The sequence below is a fragment of the Phascolarctos cinereus genome, unplaced genomic scaffold (assembly GCF_003287225.1).
Source record: "Phascolarctos cinereus isolate Bilbo 61053 unplaced genomic scaffold, phaCin_HiC Scaffold_1;HRSCAF=81, whole genome shotgun sequence".
In the NCBI taxonomy this organism is placed as follows: Eukaryota; Metazoa; Chordata; class Mammalia; order Diprotodontia; family Phascolarctidae; genus Phascolarctos; species Phascolarctos cinereus.
Window position 1 is genome coordinate 237,054,909 of NW_027555514.1, and position 21,093 is coordinate 237,076,001.

The 21,093-nt window shown below is 37.7% G+C and overlaps 1 protein-coding gene across 1 annotated transcript in view; it reads left to right on the forward strand.

The window, feature by feature from the left end:
* Positions 1–12,108: 12,108 nt before the first annotated feature.
* Positions 12,109–21,093, forward strand: part of LGR5 (leucine rich repeat containing G protein-coupled receptor 5) — a 194,025-nt gene continuing 185,040 nt past the window's right edge. Inside the window, 1 exon segment of the mRNA XM_020968899.2 lies at positions 12,109–12,710. Within this exon segment, the coding sequence (XP_020824558.1) occupies positions 12,490–12,710 (221 nt within the window). The 5' untranslated portion in view covers positions 12,109–12,489.

Sequence of the window (21,093 nt, forward strand, 5' to 3'; positions counted from 1 at the left end):
TATCCACACAGGAACATGGTGGTAAAGTTCAGGGGATCAGAAGCATAATAGAGAGAGGAATGAAAGATGACTAGCCTTTCCCTAAACTGGAGATGCCAGGAGCAACTCATCAATGGAAAAAGGGTGAAGGGATTTTCCAAGGTGAGAAGTCCATAGTCATTAAGGGAAGTTCCAGGGTAAGAAGGCAACTGAGGCATGGTGGCAAAGACTAGAGAGTTAGAAGCAGAGCCAGGAGAGAAATGAAGGATGGCTAGCCATCATTACGTATACATTTGGACCTAATCCTGGTAGATAATGAGTTAGTGGTCTATACCTAATTTATGCCTGACAGTTGTCCAATTTTCCCAGTAGTTTCTTTCAAATAGTAAATCCTTACCCCCAATAGTGTTGTTATAGGGATTAGCAAATACTAGGTTATTTTGTTCATTTGCTCTAGTACTTTGTACCTAATATCTGCCACTGCTTAGCCAAATAATTTTGATGACTCATAATATAGTTTAAAATCTAGTAATACTAAGCCCCCTTCTTTCTCACTTTTTTATTTCCCTTGAGATTCTTAACTTTTTGGTCCTCCAGATGAATTTCATTATGATTTTTTCTAGCTCAATGAAATAATCCCTTGATACTTTGATTGGTATGGTAATGAATAAATTAATTTAGGTAGTATTGTAATTTTTATTACATAGATTCAACCTATACATGAGCAGATTGCTAAGTGGTGGAGGGAATAGAGCATTGGAGTCAGGAAAACTTATCTTCATGAGTTCAAATCTGGCCTCAAATACTTACTAGCTGTGAGGCCCTGGACAAGTCACTTAACCCTGTTTGCCTGTTTCCTCATCTGCAAAATGAGCTGGAGAAGGAAATGGTAAACTGCCCAGCACCTTTGTCAAGAGAATTCCCAATGGTTGGGGCAGGTAGATGGCGCAGTGAATAGAACACCAGCCCTGGAGTCAGGAGGACCTGAGTTCAAATCCAGTCTCAGACCAGACACTCGACACTCACTAGCTGTGTGACCCTGGGCAAGCCACAACTGCCTCACTAAAAAAAAAAAAACCCAATGGGGTAATGAAGTCAGACACAAATGAAAATGACTGAACAGAAACAACAACACCTATGAGCAATTAACATTCCTCCAATTATTTTTATGCCCATTAAAAATGCTTTGTAGGTGTATTCTTGTAGTTCCTCTGTGAGGGTAAGTAGATACCAAAGTATTTTATGCATCCTCTAGTTATTTTGAGTGGAATGTCTATCTCCTCCTGCTGAATTTTGTTGGTGACATACAGAAATGCTGATGATTTATATGGATTTTTATAATGTTCTGTGACTTTGCTGAAGCTATTAATTATTTCAATTAATTTTTAGCTGACTTTCTAGCACTCTCCAAGTATACCGTTATATCATCTGCAAAAAGCAGAAACTTATACCTTCTTTGCCTATGCTTCTTTTCTAATTTTTTCTCATCTAATGCTATAGCTATTATTTCTAGCACTATGTCCAAGAGTAGCAGTCACAATGGATAGCCTTGTCTTACCCTCTGGTCTTACTGGAAGTGTCTCTAGTTTATCTCAATTATGCATAATATTCACTTTGTTTTTAGAGAGAGACTACTTACCATGTTAGGGAAAGGTTTATTTAGTCTTATGTTTTCTAGAGTTTTTAACAGAAATGGGTATTATATTTTGTCAAAAGCTTTTTCTACTCCCATTGGTATTATTGGATTTTGTTGTCCTTGTTATTAACATGATATATTATGTTTATAATTTTCCTAATATTGGACCAATCCTGTATTCTTGTATAAACCCAACCTGGTCATAGTCTATAACATTTGTGATAGGTACTGTAGTCTCTTTGCTAATATTTTATTCAAAATTTATGCTCAATTAAGCATAGTGTTCTAGAGTTTTCTTTCTGTTTGGATTCTCTCTGGTGTAGGTATCAAGACAGTATTTTGTAACATCGAAAGAATTTGGGAGGATCCCTTTTTCCCATTTTTATAACCAGTTTCTGTAATATTGGGATGAATTGTTCCTTGAATGTTTGGTAGAATTCACTTGTAAATCCATCCAGTCCTGGGTGTGTTTTCCTTGTGGGTTCATTTATAGCTTGTTCAACTTCTTTTTCTGAAATTATATTTTTTTAAAAAATTTTATTTCTCTTTCTTGTGTGTTTTTTTTTAAATCTTTCAAGTCCTGAGAACTAAGTTCATAAATCTATCCTTTCTCTAGGGCAGAGACTCTTAACTTTTTTTGTGTCATGGATGCCTTTGGCAGTCTAATGAAACATTTGGACCTCTTCTCAAAACAATGTTTTAAATGCGTAAAATAACATACAAAGGATTACAAAGGAAACCAAATATCTTGAAATACAGATATTGAAATTTTTTTTAAACAAAATCATGGCCTCCAGGTTAAGGATCCCTGCTCTAAGTGATGCTATACAACTGATATTCCTGAATCTTTAACTCTTTCTGCTTCATATTTCTTTCTTTTCTAATGGTTTCCAATAAATTTTATTCCTCTAAGCATGACCTCAAAGAAGTTATGAGAAGACTATCCAGGTTGCCATTGTGATAGCACTACAATCCACTTAGCTTCATTCATTTATTTATTCAACAAATATTTGATGAGCATCTACTTTGAGAAAACCACTGTGCTAGGCACTGTAAGGAAGACAACCTAATAGGCTTAGCAGGAAATTGAAAGCATTTTTCTAGAGAATGAGGAAGGAGGGAAGAGGAGGAGAGCAAAGATACTAGTTTGCAAGGAGTTGAGATTAAGGAGTGACTAGGTGACGTAGTGGAGCCATTTGGTGGGGACTACTTTTTCAAGAAGCTTGCAGGCAAGGAGAGAAGTAGGATGGTAACTCAATGGCTTGAGAAGACAACAGATTGAAGACGTTGTTGTCTAGGGGTAAGGATTCCAATGTATATCTGTGGGTTGGGAGGAAAAAGCTAGTAAAGAGAGAGAGATGTAAGAGAGAAGATATGCTTGAGGGATTCAAGCCATGGGGCTCCTTGAGGCTGTTACTGTTTAATTTTTGTATCCCTAATGACTGGCATATAGGAAGTGCTTAATAAATGCATGTTGATGGATGGATGGATGGATGGATGGATGGATGGATGGATGGATGGATGGATGGATGGATGAGTTCAAGAGCAGTATGCAGAGAAATTAGTCTCCAAGGAAGAAACACCTCTTCCTTTGGAAAACATTGAGGGAAATCATTTCAGCGGGCTTTGGCCTTCTCAGTAAAGTAAGAGGTGAAGTTATTGGGGGTATGATATGTGTTGAGTGAAAGATGAAATGACCAAGGAAACAAAAGTTCAATCTTCTGAACAAATCAATGTATTAAGCAATGCATGGTAATTGCTCAACAAACCAAGACGAGACCTCCTTAACTTAGGCCTGGACCCCAAGTGCAGGGGGAGATAATCTTTTATACATTAAAAACAATTAATTAAATAAGGCCAATTAATTAAAAGGAAACAATACAACATTAGGTAATTGGATGAAAAATTAGAGACTTTCCAAGTTGGGATGGGGAGAGTGAACAGGTTTCCTGAAATCATAAAAAGAGGTGTCCCACTCCTCTTCTCCAAGCATCCAATCAAAGGAACATGGAAACAATAACTGATTGATTAGTATGGGGCCAGTTTTCAGATAAGACATAAGAGTTGCTTGAGATGCACAATTGTGAGAAAACTCCTTGCACCAGTCTCAACGTCTGACTGGGTTTCTGGTCAGCATAACAAAGGTCTTTCGTTAAGGGTCTCTAAAGCAGCAGGGAGAGGTGGTCCAATTTCCTCACCACACAAGACGAGGTTCAAATAATGCAATAAGATTTTCTCCCAATTCCCACAATTGAATAAAGTTTTCTCTCAAGACACAAATGGGATGAGACTCATAATTGAATAGCTAACTCCAGAACTGAGTCACAAAATGGAGTCAACATAGTTCACTCAATACCCACAATTAACCATTTGCTGTCCTAATCTCCTCAATTCTCTCAATTTTTTCAGATAGAAATATCAAAGGGTCTGGATCAGAGGAAGTGAATTCAAATCCCACTTCATATTACTTGTAGGACCTTAGGTAAGTCATTTAACATCCATGGGCCTCATTTTCTTTATCTAAAATGTGAAGGATTTGGGCCTCTGAGGTCCCTTCCAGATTTCAATTATTAATCCTATGACCTACCATGGACAACACATAACACTGACCAATTTTATTTCCTGATTCTGCTTAATCTTTTCCACTTTTTTCCCCTATTCCAACACTCTTCTTCTATGAATTTTGTCTTTTGTCCTTTCTGTACTTTTTTTGTCCCTTCTTTCTTTTCTCTTTAGATGGCTTGTGTACCTGTCCACAGTAAATTAAATTAAACTGTTTTGATAGTAAATACCCAACCTAAGGCCTTGGAGAAATCAACTGTGCTGGAATGGACATGTTAGCACCTAATCCCAGTGGAATCTTGTACATAAGTAGTCTGAACCTTGCTACAGAAGTAAGTTGAAAAGTCTAGAGGAATGGTTCAAGGAAAGATATAAAAAGGAGCAATGCTTTTGAGATATGGAATCTATCATCCAATATCAGGTCTGGCAAAATTAAATGATGCTTGTAAGTGATCTTCTATGGTAAAATTGAAGTTTGTTGGCCTTGCATTTAAGGTCTTTTGTAATCTGCCTTCAACCTAACTTTCCAATGTCATTTCACATTACCTGTTTTTATGTTCCAGTCAAACCAAAATGTTTCCCCAAACTCAGTACTCTATCTAACGCCTCAAGGCACCTCACAAACCATTCTTCATTCCTACCCATGCCTGAACAGCCCTTTTCATTTCTACTTCTCAGCTGTGGAATTGGTCCAGTCATCACAGAAAATATCACCCCCAGAAAGGAAATATAAGGCATATAATGAGACGACATCTCCACCTCACTCCTTTGCAAATGTGACACTTTGTAGATGTCAGGTTTTTTTTCCTATGTATTGATCAATTTCGCTGAGCTTTTTCTTCTCTTAAACAAATTCTTTGTTATATGAATAACATATGAATAACGCCTCTCTGGGAGGCGGGGGAAGGGAGGCAGGAGGAAATGGGCAATAAAAAAGATACCAATAAAACAATTGGTTTTCTTAATGAGATGATTTCATATGTCCATGAAACAAGCATTTCAAAATTAGAGCAAAATACCTAAATTAATATTTACAGATGCTCTAAAAACAGTGTGATTCTTGTCTCTTCTCCCCACTCCCTTACCATCATTCTTTCACCATTACTGCAAAAGCAGGAGGTCATACAGGACTGAGATCTACTTTGGATTTTCTTTATTTCGTGGGTTGTCATGGCCAAAGAATTCATCACTTGCCACCCAACTCACTGTCAAGGAACCCCTCTGGCACTTTGTTAGGCCAGTCCTCAGAAATCTAATGTAGCCTGTTGCTGAAACCATCTGCAAAGCCTTTCCATAATGGTAGAACTTGCCAGAGCTTGTGGGCATAACTTTTTGAGATTATAGGGTCACTTTCACACCATAAAGAAGTATCAGACAAGGCCTTGTTGAAAGCTTTGTATACATTGGGCACTTAATAAATGTTTGTTTCATTGAATTGAGGCAGGGAAATTAGTTAATTTAGATTTTTTAAAAATTATTTTCTCATTTTAATCTTATCTTAAATTTTAAAATCAAACCTACCTTTATGATTTAAATGTTAGATTGATTTGACTGATAGACAAGAAAGCATATTTTAGGCAGAGACCTAAAACCAATGAGGACCATATGAATTTATTAAATGTGAAATATGGATGAAATTATGCATGATGGTCAAAATGGATGAAAAATTGATAAGTGCTATTTATCACTAACCCTTCTTTTTGCACATTCTGAACATCTGGATATATTTAAAGGTTTACATTTTTGTTGGGTCAAATCAAATACAGGCCTGACTGATTTTACGTAATAGACTATTTAAAAGAATGGATTAGTTGAACTAATTCTCACAAAATAAATAATTCTGAAAGAAAATATATCTCTCCTCTTAAATCCCCCTCTACTCACCTCAATTAATTAGACTGTATAGGTTAAAATGACATTAAGAAATTCAGCCTAAGACTGATTATATCACAAATGTAAAATGAGCAGGCCAAATAGTGGGCTCTACATTCTTTTGAGCAAGTTAAATAAGTCCATAATAGCCCACCAGTTGTGCAAACATGATTTCCCTATACTTCTAAAAGAAATATTGACTTACCTGTTAACTAAAATTACCCTGGCTTGCTTCAGCTAAGCGTATTAGTAATTCTTGTGGTAATACCTAAATGTTTTTAGCAGTGAACTTTTGTCAAAGATTAAAGAATTAGGAAAACATCTATTTAGCAAACCTGGAAAATAGGCCCATGGACAGTGAGTACTCCCACAAAATCTGTTCCAGGAACTGTGAATCTAATAGCCTTAACAGAAATGGGATTTTTTCATTCCTGGGGTGATACAAACCACTGAATTTTTCCTCATCTACACTGAGGTACTTCCAAGATGGCAAATGAGGACCCCTTACCTAAATATCTGTGGTTTTCACCTGCTGATCTTCCTCAGTAACAATATACCCTCTCTCCATATTCCTGTAATATGTAAACTTGGACCCTAGTAGGATAAAAATGATAGAGCAGAGCCTCCTGCAAGGATAAATTTTTAGGACTATATATTGTTTGACAATTAGTTCTGTCTATCTGTGGGGTACCCTTACTCCACGTCTCCTCTTAAATCAAATGAATTGAGTTAAAATACCACTTCTGGTTTGATATTTGTGTGATCTTGGCAAATCTGGTGGGAAGGGGGGAGGAGGTGATGGTGGCTCATTTCCCTTACTTTAAAGTGGCAGCATTGGCCTGAGGTTCTTTCCAGGCCCACTTGCATCTATGATCCTTCTCTAGCATAGTGGGATCTGAATGCATCCCATGGAGCCTTCTTGGAACTGCCCTGGCTGCTTCTAACCAATCATGGGTGAGTCAGCACTGAAGAACCCGAGTGCTTTGAGGTGATGAAGAAATTCCCTCATCAGGCCTTTGGATCAGATAGTGGCAATGAATGTTTATAACAAGAGGACCAACCACTGTGCTAAAAAGAGCCACCCACTAGGTCAACTTTTAAAAGGAGAGATAGTTTCTCTCTGTCTCTTGCTCGGAGATAGATAGATAGATAGATAGATAGATAGATAGATAGATAGATAGATATGCCCCTCTCTGCCTCTTTGTTCTGTCTCAGTGTTTCTGTCTCTTTGTCTCTGTTTCTCTGTCTCTGTGTCTCTGTTTCTCTCTATCTCTCTGTTTCTGTCTGTATCTCAGTCTGACTCTGTTTCTATCTCTGTCTGTCTCCATGTCCTTGTGTCTGTCTCTGTCTCCATCTCTCTGTTTTTCTGTGTGTGTGTGTGTGTGTGTGTGTGCGTGTGTGTGTGTCTAAAGGGGAATGGGAAGGAGGGAGCAATATTCCCCCAATCCCTCTTAAAAAATTAACTGTTCATACATAACAACCTTACTAGACCTCAAAACTCTTTGTTTTTTTCCTAAGTTTGTGTTTCTTTCCTAAGTATGTGTGGCTAAATGGTGACCCTGAGATGGACACTCCCAACCTTGGAGACAACCTTGTGAATTCCAGAGGTTGGGTCCTCCTAGGTCCCTCAGTTGGTGCTGGATGCATGGGTTGCATTGGCTGGCGCCAGATGTAGAAATTTCCCCTACAAGAACCTCTTGGGATTGAAGATGACTACTGCCAGGTGGAAGAGCCCAAGTCTTTGCCTAGGTTGCCAAAAGACGTAGACCTTGAGGAAAACACTGAGCAGCAAAAGTAAAGATAAAATGTTTATGACAGTGCTTCAAAATGCTTAATGTTGGATCTTTAAATATCAATATCCTAGAAGAATATAACAGCAATCATAAGTGGAAGGTTCAAATTTAAGTTTTAGCCAATTGTGCACTTGTGAGTTTTTGTGTGTTCAGTGCAATTAGGGCTGTGTGAATGTGTAAGAAAGGAAATAATTAACTGTCCTATATACGATTTACATTGTACTTTGAGTATCTTTCTACTCACACTTTTAGGTGGGACCCTAAGACAAGTGCTGAGCCTAGGCTCCTAGTGATTCTCCTAGGGGCTCAAGGGTGAAATGTGAAAAGCCAAAGAATTTTTTTTTAAAAGAACTTGAGTCTTCCCTTGAAATCAGGCTCCTCCAGAACTGAACTTAGTTTGTATCCATGGGTCCAGAGCTAACAGGATGCCTTAGTAAAGCTATTAGCTTTGTTTCTCCAAGTAGAGGGCAGGGACTGGTTCATATATTTAATTATATATCTCCAGTACATTGCATACCCACTAGGCTCTTCCTTGATGGTTAGATGGATATACAATATGTCTCTCAAATGGGTGCCCACTTACTTATTTCAGCAACATTTTCTGTGACTTTAAAATTACTTACAGATTTCTGCCTTCCAGCCCTCCCTAAAGATTCTGATAAAAAAAAATTCATGTTTTTGACAAAACAGGAAAATGATAAATGTTGGAGAAGATGTGGGAAAATTGGAACACTAATACATTGCTGGTGGAGTTGTGAAATGATCCAACCATTTTGGAGAACAATTTGGAACTATGCCCAAAGGGCTACAAAAATGTGCATGCCCTTTGATCCAGCAATAGCACTTCTAGGGCTATATCCCAAAGAGATCAAACAAATGGCAAAAGGACCCATATGTACAAAAATATTCATAGCAGCTCTTTTTGCAGTGGCAAAGAATTGGAAATTGAGAGGATGCCCATCAATTGGGGAATGGCTGAGCAAGTTGTGGTATATGAATGTAATGGAATACTATTGTGCTGTAAGAAATGATGAACAGGCTGACTTCAGAAAAACCTGGAAAGACTTATATGGTCTGATGCTGAGTGAAGTGAGCAGAACCAAGAGGACTCTGTAACAATAACAGCCACGTTATGCAATGACTAATATTGTTAAACTGAACCCTTCTCAGCATTACGAGGATCTAAGACATCTCCAGAGGCCTCGGGATGGAAAATGCTGTCCACATCCAATAAAGAACTATGGAAGTCGAATCGCTATCACTTATTTTTACCTTCTGTTGAGTTTTGTTTCATCTTTCTGATAGTTCCTCCTATTGGTTTTAATTTTTACTTACAACTTCACTAATGTAAAAATATGTTTCATGGGTATGTAAATGTAAAGCCTATATCAGATTGTGCGCCATCTTGGGGAGGGTCGGGGGGAGGAAGGGGGAGAAAAATTTTCAACTCAAAAGTATATGGAAGTGATTGTTGATAAATCAAAATAAATTAATAAAATAAAAAATAAATAGATTTTCAGGACACCCCTAAAAAAAAGAAGTTTAATTTTGGCATCCATTATCATCATCCCATTCACTCCAAGAATTTGTTCTATTTATTGATTTCTTGTTTTCAACATAACTAAAAGCCTCCTTTATTCTCCTTAGTATTCATATCCATTCTGAGCTCATTCTATGCTTGTTCTCTTATTACAATTCTGACAGGGACTGTATTACTCTTTTGAACTAATTCTAAGTTACTTGAGGCAGCTAGATTGTATAGTGGATAGAATAGTGGACTTGGAGTCAGTTCAAATCCTGTCTTAGATATGTACTAATTGTATGACCCTGGGAAAGTCACTTAACATCTAGCATTCTCAGTTTAATTATCTCATCTACCTCACAGGCTTCCTATGAGGACTAAAGGATCAAATTATGTGTATACAAATACATTTATCTGTATTTATGATATGTGTATATTCATATAGGTTATATATGTGAATGCTTGGCAAATATTAAAGCAATATATAAATTAGTTGTTATTCTTTCTTTCATCTTTATGTTTCTATTATATCTGTGTATTATTAAATTGGTGCTTTTCATTAAAAAAATTCATGTTTTTCAAAAGAAGTTGATTCTGGCTTAATGCAAAAGAAGAGATGTAATCCCAGCAAAGTCTTTGGGGTTTTTTAAGTACACAAAAAAATCCCAGCATATCTCATTTAATGTTATAGGCTCTCCCCATATCAAATCAGATGAGCAACTAACTCGTCAATTTCTAGTTTTGAGAGTTTCTTGCACCACTGTTAAATGAGTTCCCCAAGATCATAGCTACCAGTGTCTATCAGAAGTAGGGCTTGAACCTAGATGGGCCTAATTCCGGGTCAACTTTCACTCTACTAACCCACAGAGGACTCATTACAATTAAGCACATGACAATTAAGCAGGTAAATCTGATGGAAGTTGAGAGAAGGGAGAGATGAATGTGGAGTAGAGAAGCTGGAGGTGGAGGAGAGAAAGACAGAGAGAGAGAGAGAGAGAGAGAGAGAGAGAGAGAGAGAGAGAGAGAGAGAGAGAGAGAGAGAGAGAGAGAGAGAGAGAGAGAAGAGGGAGGAGGAGGAGAAAAGCTTGTAGAGAAGGCAGAATAGCTAGCTATGAACCTAGATAAATAGCAAACAAGAATATGCTTTTGGAACTCAATAGTTATTTGCTGAATAAATGGATGGATGAATGAGTAAATAGGAGAATAAATTAATGAATCCAGATTTGAGAAGACAGATAAACAGAAGGGTAGCACTGAAACTGGCCTGATTGGAATAGAGTGTGTATGTTTCAGAGTAGTAGAAAATTAACTTGGGAATGAAAGATGGGGCCAGATTATGAAGGCCCATATTTTTTTTAAAAGCTAATTAAAGAAATTTGGAGTTTTGAACTTGATGCAGATGTCTGTATAGGAAGTCATAGCAGAATCCTGAACAGAAGAATGACGAGAGAAATGCTTAGGTTTAAAAAGATTAATCTAACAGTGGTCAAGTTTGTACCTCTTTTAGTCATTGTTTAGATCAATTCTTAGGATCACAGATTTGGACCTAGAAGGAGACTTCAAAAATAATTTAATCCAATTCTGAGGAAACCAAGGGCCAGGGAGATGAAGGCTTGCCCAGGGTCATGCAGGTAATAAGTAATAGAGTTAGTATTCAAACTCTAAGTCCTCTGCCTCCAAAGCCAGCATCCTTTCCAGTACTTCACCTTTGCTTCCCCTAGTAAGATTCTTGAACTGGCTGGGAATGTCTTCTTTCAAAGGAAATCTAAATTCCTGATTGCTTCTTCTTAATCTTTGGAGAGTTGCAGGGATCCAGTTGTTCACAGCTTTTCTGTGAGCTCAGTGTCTGAATTAGACCTGCACTGGAAAGGGGACTGAATTTATATCCGAAAGCCTGGTATACTTTTTACTACCTGTGTGACCTTGAAGAAGTCATTAAGCTGCTCCGTGCCTTCGTTTTTAAAGGATGACTAGAGGATTCCTGAGGTCCTTTCCAGCTCTAAGTCATATGCTCTTCTAGCATGGCTACATTGCAGGTCACAGGAATACATACAGGAGAGGTGTGGTTAAGGCCCTGAACAAATGGAACCAGTTGGTAGCTTCTGCAACGTTACTTCACTAAAGGTGATTTTGCTGAGATCGCAAAGCATTTTCAAAAATAATTAACCACTTCCGACTTTGCCACCTGGACTATTTGGAAAGGACGAACTGTGGTGCTCATGCACGAATTGTATTTATTTAACGATTAAAGCACAGCACTTTGATTTCAGCGTAAAAGCAAGCGGACCCTTCGGTGAAAGGTGCAGTTCGCAATGTCATCCCATTGTATTATAGCACGCGGTTCTTAGTGATTCTTTTGCTTATTGCTATAGAGTTTGGGGGTTTTTTTAGTGACCTATGATAGTGCTATTTGAGCAGCCTGAGCCTGAGTTCCGAGGCCAAGTGCTGAAGGTCTCTCCTCTCTTTCTAACCTGAAACACAACCCCCAACCCCAACACTGCCCCTCCCAGGAGGGCAAGAGGAGGCGGAGGCAGTGGGCTAAGGTTGGGACGGGGGTCCATCCTGCCTGCTGTGCGCAAGTGAGCTGGAATCTTCAGGCCTCCGCCCCCATCCCCACCTCCTCTTTTCCTCCGCCCCAGAGAGTGGGGGAAAGAGAGAGAGGAAAGGAGGGAAGAGTTGGGGCGGGAGGGGCGCAGGGGAAACCAGGCTGCGCTGACGTCACTGGGCGCGCAATTCGGGCCGGAGCCCTTTAAAAAAAAAAAAGCGTGAACTGGGAGATGTTGCTCCAGCCCGCCTGCAGCAGCCCCGCAGCAGTGGCGGCAAGATCAACGCGGAGGCCAGCGCCGCGGTGACCGCAGCAGCCGCAGCAACCGCTGCAGCAAGCGCTGCAGCAACCCGCGCTCCCCCAGGCTCTGCAGCTTCGCGTCCTTCCTCCTTTTCCCTAAAGGGCAGGATCGCGGAGCAACCAGCTGCAGGCCAGAGCTGAGACACTTAACTGGGGAAGACGACCAAGTGAGGAGTCCAGTGGAGCCACTCTCCGAGGGAGAGGGACTGTCTACCCGCCAGCTCTCCGGACTGCCCTGCTCTCCTTTAGCTTCCTCCTCTACCCTGGTCTTCCTGGCACCATGGACACTTCCCCGGCCGGTGCGCTCCTGTTCTGGGCGCTCCTGCTGCAGTGGGGGCGGCTAGCTAGTGGGAGTCCCGAGGAGACCCTGGCGGTTGGGCAGCTGGGGTGCCCGACCCACTGTCAGTGCGATCAGGATGCCAGGATGCTGCTTAGGGTGGACTGCTCCGACCTGGGATTCACGGGAGTCCCAGCCAACCTCAGCGTCTTCACTTCTTACCTGTAAGTGCTCTGGGCTCAGGGTTAAAGCGGCGCCCAGATGAAACGGGAGCATGAGCAAGAATAGGGGCTGGGGCGGGGGGATTGTGCAAAAGAGGTAGCATTGGTCTGAGAGTTGGGAGGGGGAGCCCCTCCTGCCCTCGCAGTGGGTAGCAGGAGGTCGCATCTCGGGCGGTGAATGTTTGCTTCCAGAACGTGCGTCTGGACAGCGTGCACACTCGTTTGCAGACGCATCCATCCATGCTTTCATTCATTCATTCATTTTGCAAATATTTACTGAGCGCCCACTATGCACAGGGTACTGTTAGTCGAGAAATCTGGATGAAACGACCCGAAGAAAAGGCAGACTTCTACCCCTCCGAGCACAATGACGGAAGCTCAAAAAAAAAAAAAAAGACTTGTTGAAATGAAAGATTTGATGTTTGAAGGCAATTTTCTCTTGAGCCTTACAGAACGCAGCAGCTGAGCGCTCCATGCAGAGCCTGATCCATTCCTTAATCGCTAGAAACGCAGCAATGAAAGTTTGCTCTGAAAGGAGCTTCCGTAACTAGAAAGGGATTCAAGCTCCCATTGCACTGCCGCCTGATGTAACTTTTTTTTTTAACTTTAAAACCGGGTGATTAAAAGTGGGGCAACCGCAGGACCTGATTAGACCTGCAAGAATGTTATCTTTACCTTTGGCTCTGGCAGGGAGGCTTTGAAGTTTGCCGGCAGCGGTGTAATCTTTAACTGATCTCCTATCTGGGAGGAAGAGGGAAATGGGAGGTAGGTAGTAAGAGTGAGGGAGGAAATAGCGCTACCCGACCAGTGGCTTAGCTTCTGCTTTCTGTCATCCCTCTGCAAACCCCTGGTCTGAATCTGTGCTGCCACCGCCCCTCCCCCTTTGGCTCTTCTCCCTTTCTCCTTTTCCTGTGTGACTCTGGGCAAGTCACTTAACCTGCCTCATCCTCAGTTTCCTCATCTGCAAAATGGGGGTGAAAATAGCACCTACCTTACATGGCAGTTGTGAGGATCAAATATGTAAAACTCTTTACGAACCTTAAAGCTCCATGTAATTTCAAAATTATAAAGATAGACAGGAAATGGGGCTTCTTTTTCATATATGTGTTATTAGGAAATAAGGGTCCGGCAGGATAAAAAGTGGTTGGAGACGCAGCCATAAGGAAGTACTAGATTCCCTGAGCTGCCCTGCGCCTCTCTCTGTCCCCTGTGAACGTGTAGGTGCCGTGAACTTGAGCCAGAGTCCTGAGGTCGGCCGCGTCGTTTCTTGGCACTAGTGACATGCGGTATGGCTAGAAGCTGACACGTTTTAAGTTTTAACACGAGGTGTTGACTAAGCAGTGAGCCTGCCCCAAGACAAATGCAATTACATTTTCCGCTTCTGTACCACACTGTGGCGTGTGGATGCCACGGCGTTTTAAAATTCTTCTTTTCCTTTGTCGTTTTCTGGAAGGAAAAAGCATAAGAGATGTGCAATGTTTTCCCCAAAGTAGTCATTCTTTTCCTGAAGAAGGAGAGAAAAGTCTGAAATAATTCTTGAGTCTGCTTTAATATTTGGTTTTGTAGAGATGGACCATGCCTGCTAGATTTCCATAAGAATAGATGACATCCTTTCTAATTTGCCCTATTTCAAAGGCACTTACCTCTTCGTACCATGAATTATTGTAAAAATTGTTCCAGCCACTTTCTATTGATATACGTGGTCCACCGTGCAATCTTTATTTTTATATCAGAAATATGATCTTTACAATGATCATCCTTCCAAAAGTCACATTTCACTTCTATGAACTGCTATCTCTACTAGAGAGCGAAACACATTGTCTTTCTAATCCCAAAGGATAGTCCAGAAAGAAATCCACATGTACTCTAGCAGCTTCATTTAGTAACCTAGAAATAGTGTAATGCATCTGTCTACAGGAACTAAAGTTATTACAGAAGAATTTAACATTAAATCAAAATACAGATCAATACGTGACTATAAAAGAAATATGTAATGTCTCCAAAGACAAATTAAATAATAAACTCTAATTTTAAAACTTGTTCAATGAGATAGAAAAATGTGTATGTTGGGGCAGTGATCTAAAAATATACTGGATTTTTTCCCCTTCTTTTTGAAAAGGCATTATCTGTACTTTTGTTGTCAAATATGAAAACTACCTTTTTAAAAAGCTTTTTCCTGCAAGACTCTGTTTGTATCTTCAATGTGTTTACCTGAAGGTGAGCCCTTGCTTTCTCTTCTCTCTATATTATCAAAAAAGAAAGCAAACTTTTGCAAGACAGCTATATGGCTTTCCTTTTTTAGTTGAATATATTAGGCACTTAATATTTGCTTGTTGAATTGTATTGAATTTCCCAGTGTTATTTAAATCTGTGATGCTTTTTCTAGAATTGTTACATTTTATACTTTCTGATGATTGAGAATTTATAACCTCACTTGAGAGGCAGTTTTTGCCAGGTCATATGAAATTTCACATCCAAAGAACTCTCATAAGAGTGAAGCATTTAATGCTGATTTTTAACTTACCATAGTTTCAGAGGACAACTGCTAAATAGAGATGTAGCTCCTGCACTAAATAACCCAGCAAATGCTGCGAAATTACAGTGGCTAATTGATTTGTTGGAAAGCTTGCTATGTAGTTTCTGTGTTTGCTTTCCTGGTAGAGTTTAGAGTGCCTATGGCCATGTGGGGCCCTGGTCCTATGTGTTGAGATTCCTTTGACAACTATGGGAGTTTTATGAAGACACTGAGGGTGGAATATGCCCTCTTTTGGTTACACCTAGTATCGTCCTTCTTTTTGTTGTTTGTTTTAAGTAGAATGACCATACCTCAAACCAATTAGAAAAAGAACAAATGAAACCAAAGCAAAAGTGGGAGCTTTACTTCTCTTACCTCTATCTTGAAAAATATTATCAACTAGCCATGGGTTCAACTAATTGTTTCCTTTTTAAAATAAAAGTGTTCCTATGACTCTGAAACCACTGCTCTTTCCACTCTCCAATAGAATGTGGGTCCTAAGAAAACCTTGGAGACCGTCTTGGTTAGCCTGAGGGTAGCCTTGGATGAGGAAGTTAAAGAAATGTGCAAAGATTGATGAGAGTGTAGAAAAATCCCCACTATCTTTTATTATTTGCAATTGGTTATCATCATTTATTTGAGTCAAAATGTTATCTCCTAATCCTCCTGAAGCAAGGAACCAGCCTTGCTCGATAAACAGATTAACAGGGTGAATTCCAACTATTTGTCAAGTCAATATCTAGTAACTGGTCAGTAAGCTTTATTTTTTAAGTTTCCTGTGATTCCTTAGCAGAAAGTGAGAATTATTCGCTCAGTACTATTTATAGTTTTTCTCTCCACGATAAACTAAATTCTTAAACTGAAGTTCCAACACTAGGTACCTCTGCTCCTGAACTTAATATCTTAGCATCAGATTGGACCATTGAACATAGCAGCGATACTGAAAATTCTTTCTGCGGCTATCCAGTGGTCACAGGCTCTGGTTTTTGCTGGTAAAAACTCATAAAGTTTACTTAGTGGAAAATGAGAAGCAAAATAAACTTGTGATATTTTAAAACAGATGAAAAGTGGTTCCAACTTTTGATTCCTTTAAGGGTGTCTGCTTAGACACCTATTCAAATAGGTCTAGTTAGTTTGCATGACATATTGACATGTATCGTGGATGTGATTAAAATGATACCCCATGATCCATTTAACCTGTGATATAAATAGAAAATGAAATTCTAACAAGAATTCTAGCTCAATAAAATGCAATTTTCTTTCATTTCATTTTTTCAGAATTTTTTTTCATTTCAGAATTTTTTCCCTTTAGCCACTCAGTAATATAACATGTTGCTCATGCTAATCAAATTTGTCACCAGCTCCCTGAATACAGGGAGTTTATAATTAATAATTTTAGCTATGTAATTATCGAGATTATATATCTAGAAAGGACCCTAGGGGTATATAGTCCCAAAGAAATTGGATTTGATTTTATAGAAGGAGAAACTGAGACCAGAGATGAGTTGGCTAAAGTCATGCAGGGAGTAAACAGCACACTGGAACATGGACCATGACTGATTCTAAAATCAGGGCTTTTTGCTATAGACTATGTTCTTGCAATAAAAATCAATTTCTATTTACACTTTGAACTCATTTTAAACAGGAAGTGTTCAGACACATCGGAAGGTGAATATTTGCATGGCTCTGATGATGCACAACTAAATTACAAAGAATCTTTGATGCAGTTTCAAGACCCAAAAGAATTTTTAAAGAAATCTTCCCTTGTGGGAGGAAAAAAGGTCATACTATCTTTTCCTCTAACCTTCAACAAAAGGTCTTAAATAAAAGCCCTCTAAATTTAGAAATTATATCAGCCACACAGTTTTATTTCTTTTCAAAAAATAGGCAGTGTACTCTGTAACCTATCTTAATGTATTCCAAATAAAATTACTTTACGGTCTTTTGAGCATTTGAACAAATATCTCTGTTTAGCATTTTTCATGTAGGGAGAATGAGAATTAGAGCACATTTTTGGGTGTAACGTTTAAAGAGTTGAATTTTAATGAGATCACTTTAGGGAGTAAACTTTTATTTAATTAAATTTATTTTTTGTTACATTTTCAGTTTTGAGTTTTCTCCTTCCTTTCCTCTCTCCCAACCCTGCATTAGAGAAAGCCAGCATTTGGTATAGAGATTCATGTGGAACCATTAAACACATACTTCCATATGTCAGTTCTTTCTCTGGAAGTGGATAGCATTTTCCTTCAGAAGAATTTTGTAGTTGATTTGAATATTACTCAAAATAGCTTACTTACTCACAGTTATTCTTCAAACAGTATTGTTGTTCCTGTATACAACATTGTCTTGGTCCTGTTTGTTTCATTCTGCATTATTTCATGCAAGACTTTCCATGTTTTTCTAAAACCCACCTGCTCATCATTTCTTACAGTACAATAGTATGCCATCACAATTATATACTATAACTTATTCAGTCATTGCCCAATTGATGGGCATCCTCTCAATTTCTAATTCTTTGCCACCACAAAGAAAGGTGCTGTAAGTATTTTAGAACAGATAGTTTCTTTTCCTTTTTCCCTCATCACCTTGGGAAACAGACCTAATAGTGGTATCACTGGGTCAAAAGGTATACACAACTTTTTAGTTCTTTGGGCATAATTCCACATTGCTCTCCAAAATGGTTGGATCAGCTCACAGTTCCACCAATAGTGTATTAGTGTCCCAATTTCTCCACGTCCTCTTCAACATTTGTCATTTTCCCCTTCTATCATTTTAGCCAATCTGATGGTACCTCAGAGATGTTTTAATTTGCATTTCTGTAATCAATAATTTAGAGCATTTTTTCATATGACTATATGTAGCTTTGATTTCTTCTTCCAAACAGTGCTGTTCATATCAATTAGGGAATGACTAACATTCTTATAAATTTGACTCCTTTATTCCAGAAACTGGCTATAAAATTTTTTCCCAGTTTTTGCTTTCCATCTAATCCTGGTTACATTGTATACATGGTATACATTGTATACATGGTATACATTGTAACTTTTAAATTTAATGTAATCAAAATTATTCATCCCACAATGCTCTCTGTCTCTTGCTTATGCATACATTCTTCTCTTATCCATAAATCCAACAGATAATGTGTTCCATGCTCTTCTGATTTATTTATGACATTACCCCTTATGTATAGATCATGTATCCATTTTGACCTTATCTCAGTAAACAGTATAAGATATTGGTCTATACCTAGTTTCTGCCAGACTGCTTTTCAGTTTTCCCAGCAATTTTTACCAAATAATGAATTCTTATCCCAAAAGCTTATATCTTTGTGTTTATTAAACATGAGGTTACTATAATCATTTGCTACTGTGTATTATATACCTACTCAATCCCACTGATCCACCATTCTATTTCTTTGCAACTACCAGACAGTTTTGATAATTGCCACCTTATAATACAATTTAAGATCTGGTACTATTAGACCTCTTTCTTTTACATTTTTTCATTGATTCTTTTGATAGTATTGACCTTTTGCTCTTCCAAATGAATTTTGATATTATTTTTTGTAGCTTAGTAAAATAATTTTGGTAGTTTAATTAGGATGGCACTGAATAAGTAGGTTAGTTTAGGGAAATGTCATTTTTATTGTCTTGGCTCAGTCCATCCATTAACAATATTTCTCCAATTACTTAAATTTACTTTGCAAAAAAAAAGTGTTTTTATAATTATGTTCACGTAGTTCCTGGATTTGTCTTGGCAGATATACTCCTACATATTTTGTATCATCTATGGTTATTTTAAATTAAATATATCTTACTATCTCTTCTTAAAGGGCTTTTTTGGTGATATATAGAAATGCCCATTATTTATGTGGGTTTATCTTATGTCCTGCTTTGCTAAAAATTATTAATTGTTTAAACTAATTTTAGTTGAATCTCAAGGATTTTCTAAGTATGTTATCATATCATTTGCCAAAAGAAATAGTTTTATTTTCTCATTGCCCATTCTGACTTTTTTCAATTTCTTTTTCTTCTTTTACTGCTATTGTTAGCATTTCTAGCACAATAATGAATAATATTGGTGATGATGGGCATCTTTGTTCCCCCACTGTTATTATTGGGAGGCTTATCCCCATTATAAATAATGCTTGTTGATGGTTTTAGGTAGATAGTTCTTACCATTTTAAGGAAAAATCCATTTATACCTATGCTTTCAGGAGTTTTTAATAGGAATGAGGGTTATATTTTGTTAAAAGCTTTTTCTATATCTAATGATATAATCTTTTTTTTGCTGATTTTCTTATTTGATATTATCAGTTACGTTAATAGTTTTCCTTATACTGAATTAGCCCTGCATTCCTGGTATAAATCTTAGTTGGTCATAATGTATAATCTTTGTGATATATTGTTGTGTTCTCCTAGCTAGTATTGTATTTAAGATTTTTGTATTAATATTCGTTAGTGAAAATTGGTCTATAATTTTTCTTTCTCTGTTTTTGCTCCTTCTGGTTTAGGTAGCAGCACCATATTTGTTTCATAAAAGGAGTTTGGTGGGACTCCTTCTTTGTTTGTTATTCCAGACAATTTATTTAATATTGGAATTAGTTGATCTTTAAATGTTTGGTAGAATTCACTTGTAAATCCATCTGGTCTTAATGCTTTTTTCTTAGGAAGCTCATTTATGGCCTGTTCAATTTCTATTCTATTTCCTCTTCTGTTAATCTGGGCAGCTTATATTTTTGTAAGTATTCTTCCCTTTCACTTAAATTGTTAAATTTATGGGCATATAATTAGCCAACATTACTTCTAATAATTGCTTTAATTTTATCTTCATTACTGATGTATTTATCTTTTTCATTTTTGAAAATAGTGGTTTGGTTTTCTTTGTTTTTTTCAAATCATATTAATTAATGGTTTATCTGTTTCATTGTTTTTCTTAACAAAACCAGCTCCTAGCTGTATTTATTAATTCATCATTTTTCTTGCATTCAATTTTATTAGTCTCACTTTTAATTTTCAGGATTTACAATTTGGTGTTTAATTGGGGAAATTTAATTTATTCTTTTTCTGGGTTTTTTTTTTAAATTTCATGCACAATTCATTGATCTGTTCTTTCTCTATTTTATTGATGCAAACATTTAAGGATATAAATTTTCCTCTGATTTTTGCTTTTGTAGCATCCCATGAGTTTTGGCATTTTGTCTCATTACTATCATTCTCTTTAATAAAATTATTTATTGTTTCTATGATTTGTTCTTTGACCCACTCATTCTTTGAGTTATTTAGTTTCCAATTAATTTTTAATCTGCGTTTCCACGATTCTTTGTTAAGTGTAATTTTTATTCCATTATGATCTGAAAATGATGCCTCTAATATTTCTGCTTTTCTGCATTTGACCATAAAGTTTTTATGCCCTAATATATGGCCAATTTTTGTAAAGGTGCCATGTACCACTGAGAAAAGATATATTCCTTTCTACTCCCATTCAATTCTCTCCAGATAGCTATCATACCTAACTTATCTACAATTCAATTCATCTCCCTTTTTCTTATTTATTTTTTGGTTAGGAAAGTAAACTTGTAAAAAAATATTTAAAGTGGCAATTCCCATGAATGATATTTTGACAAATATGTATCAATTGTGGATGTTGTCATAGGATTGTGGATTTGGATATGCAAAGGATCCTTAGAACCCATTTAATCCAACACCTTAATTTTACAGATGAGGAAATCAAAGTCAAAGGTGGTTAAGCCACTTGCCCAAGGTCACTCAGGTAGTAATAATCAGAGGTGGGATATGAACACAGGTCTTCCAACTCCATAGTCGATGTTTTTTTCACTACACTGCATCTACTTTTCTAGATCCATTGCTG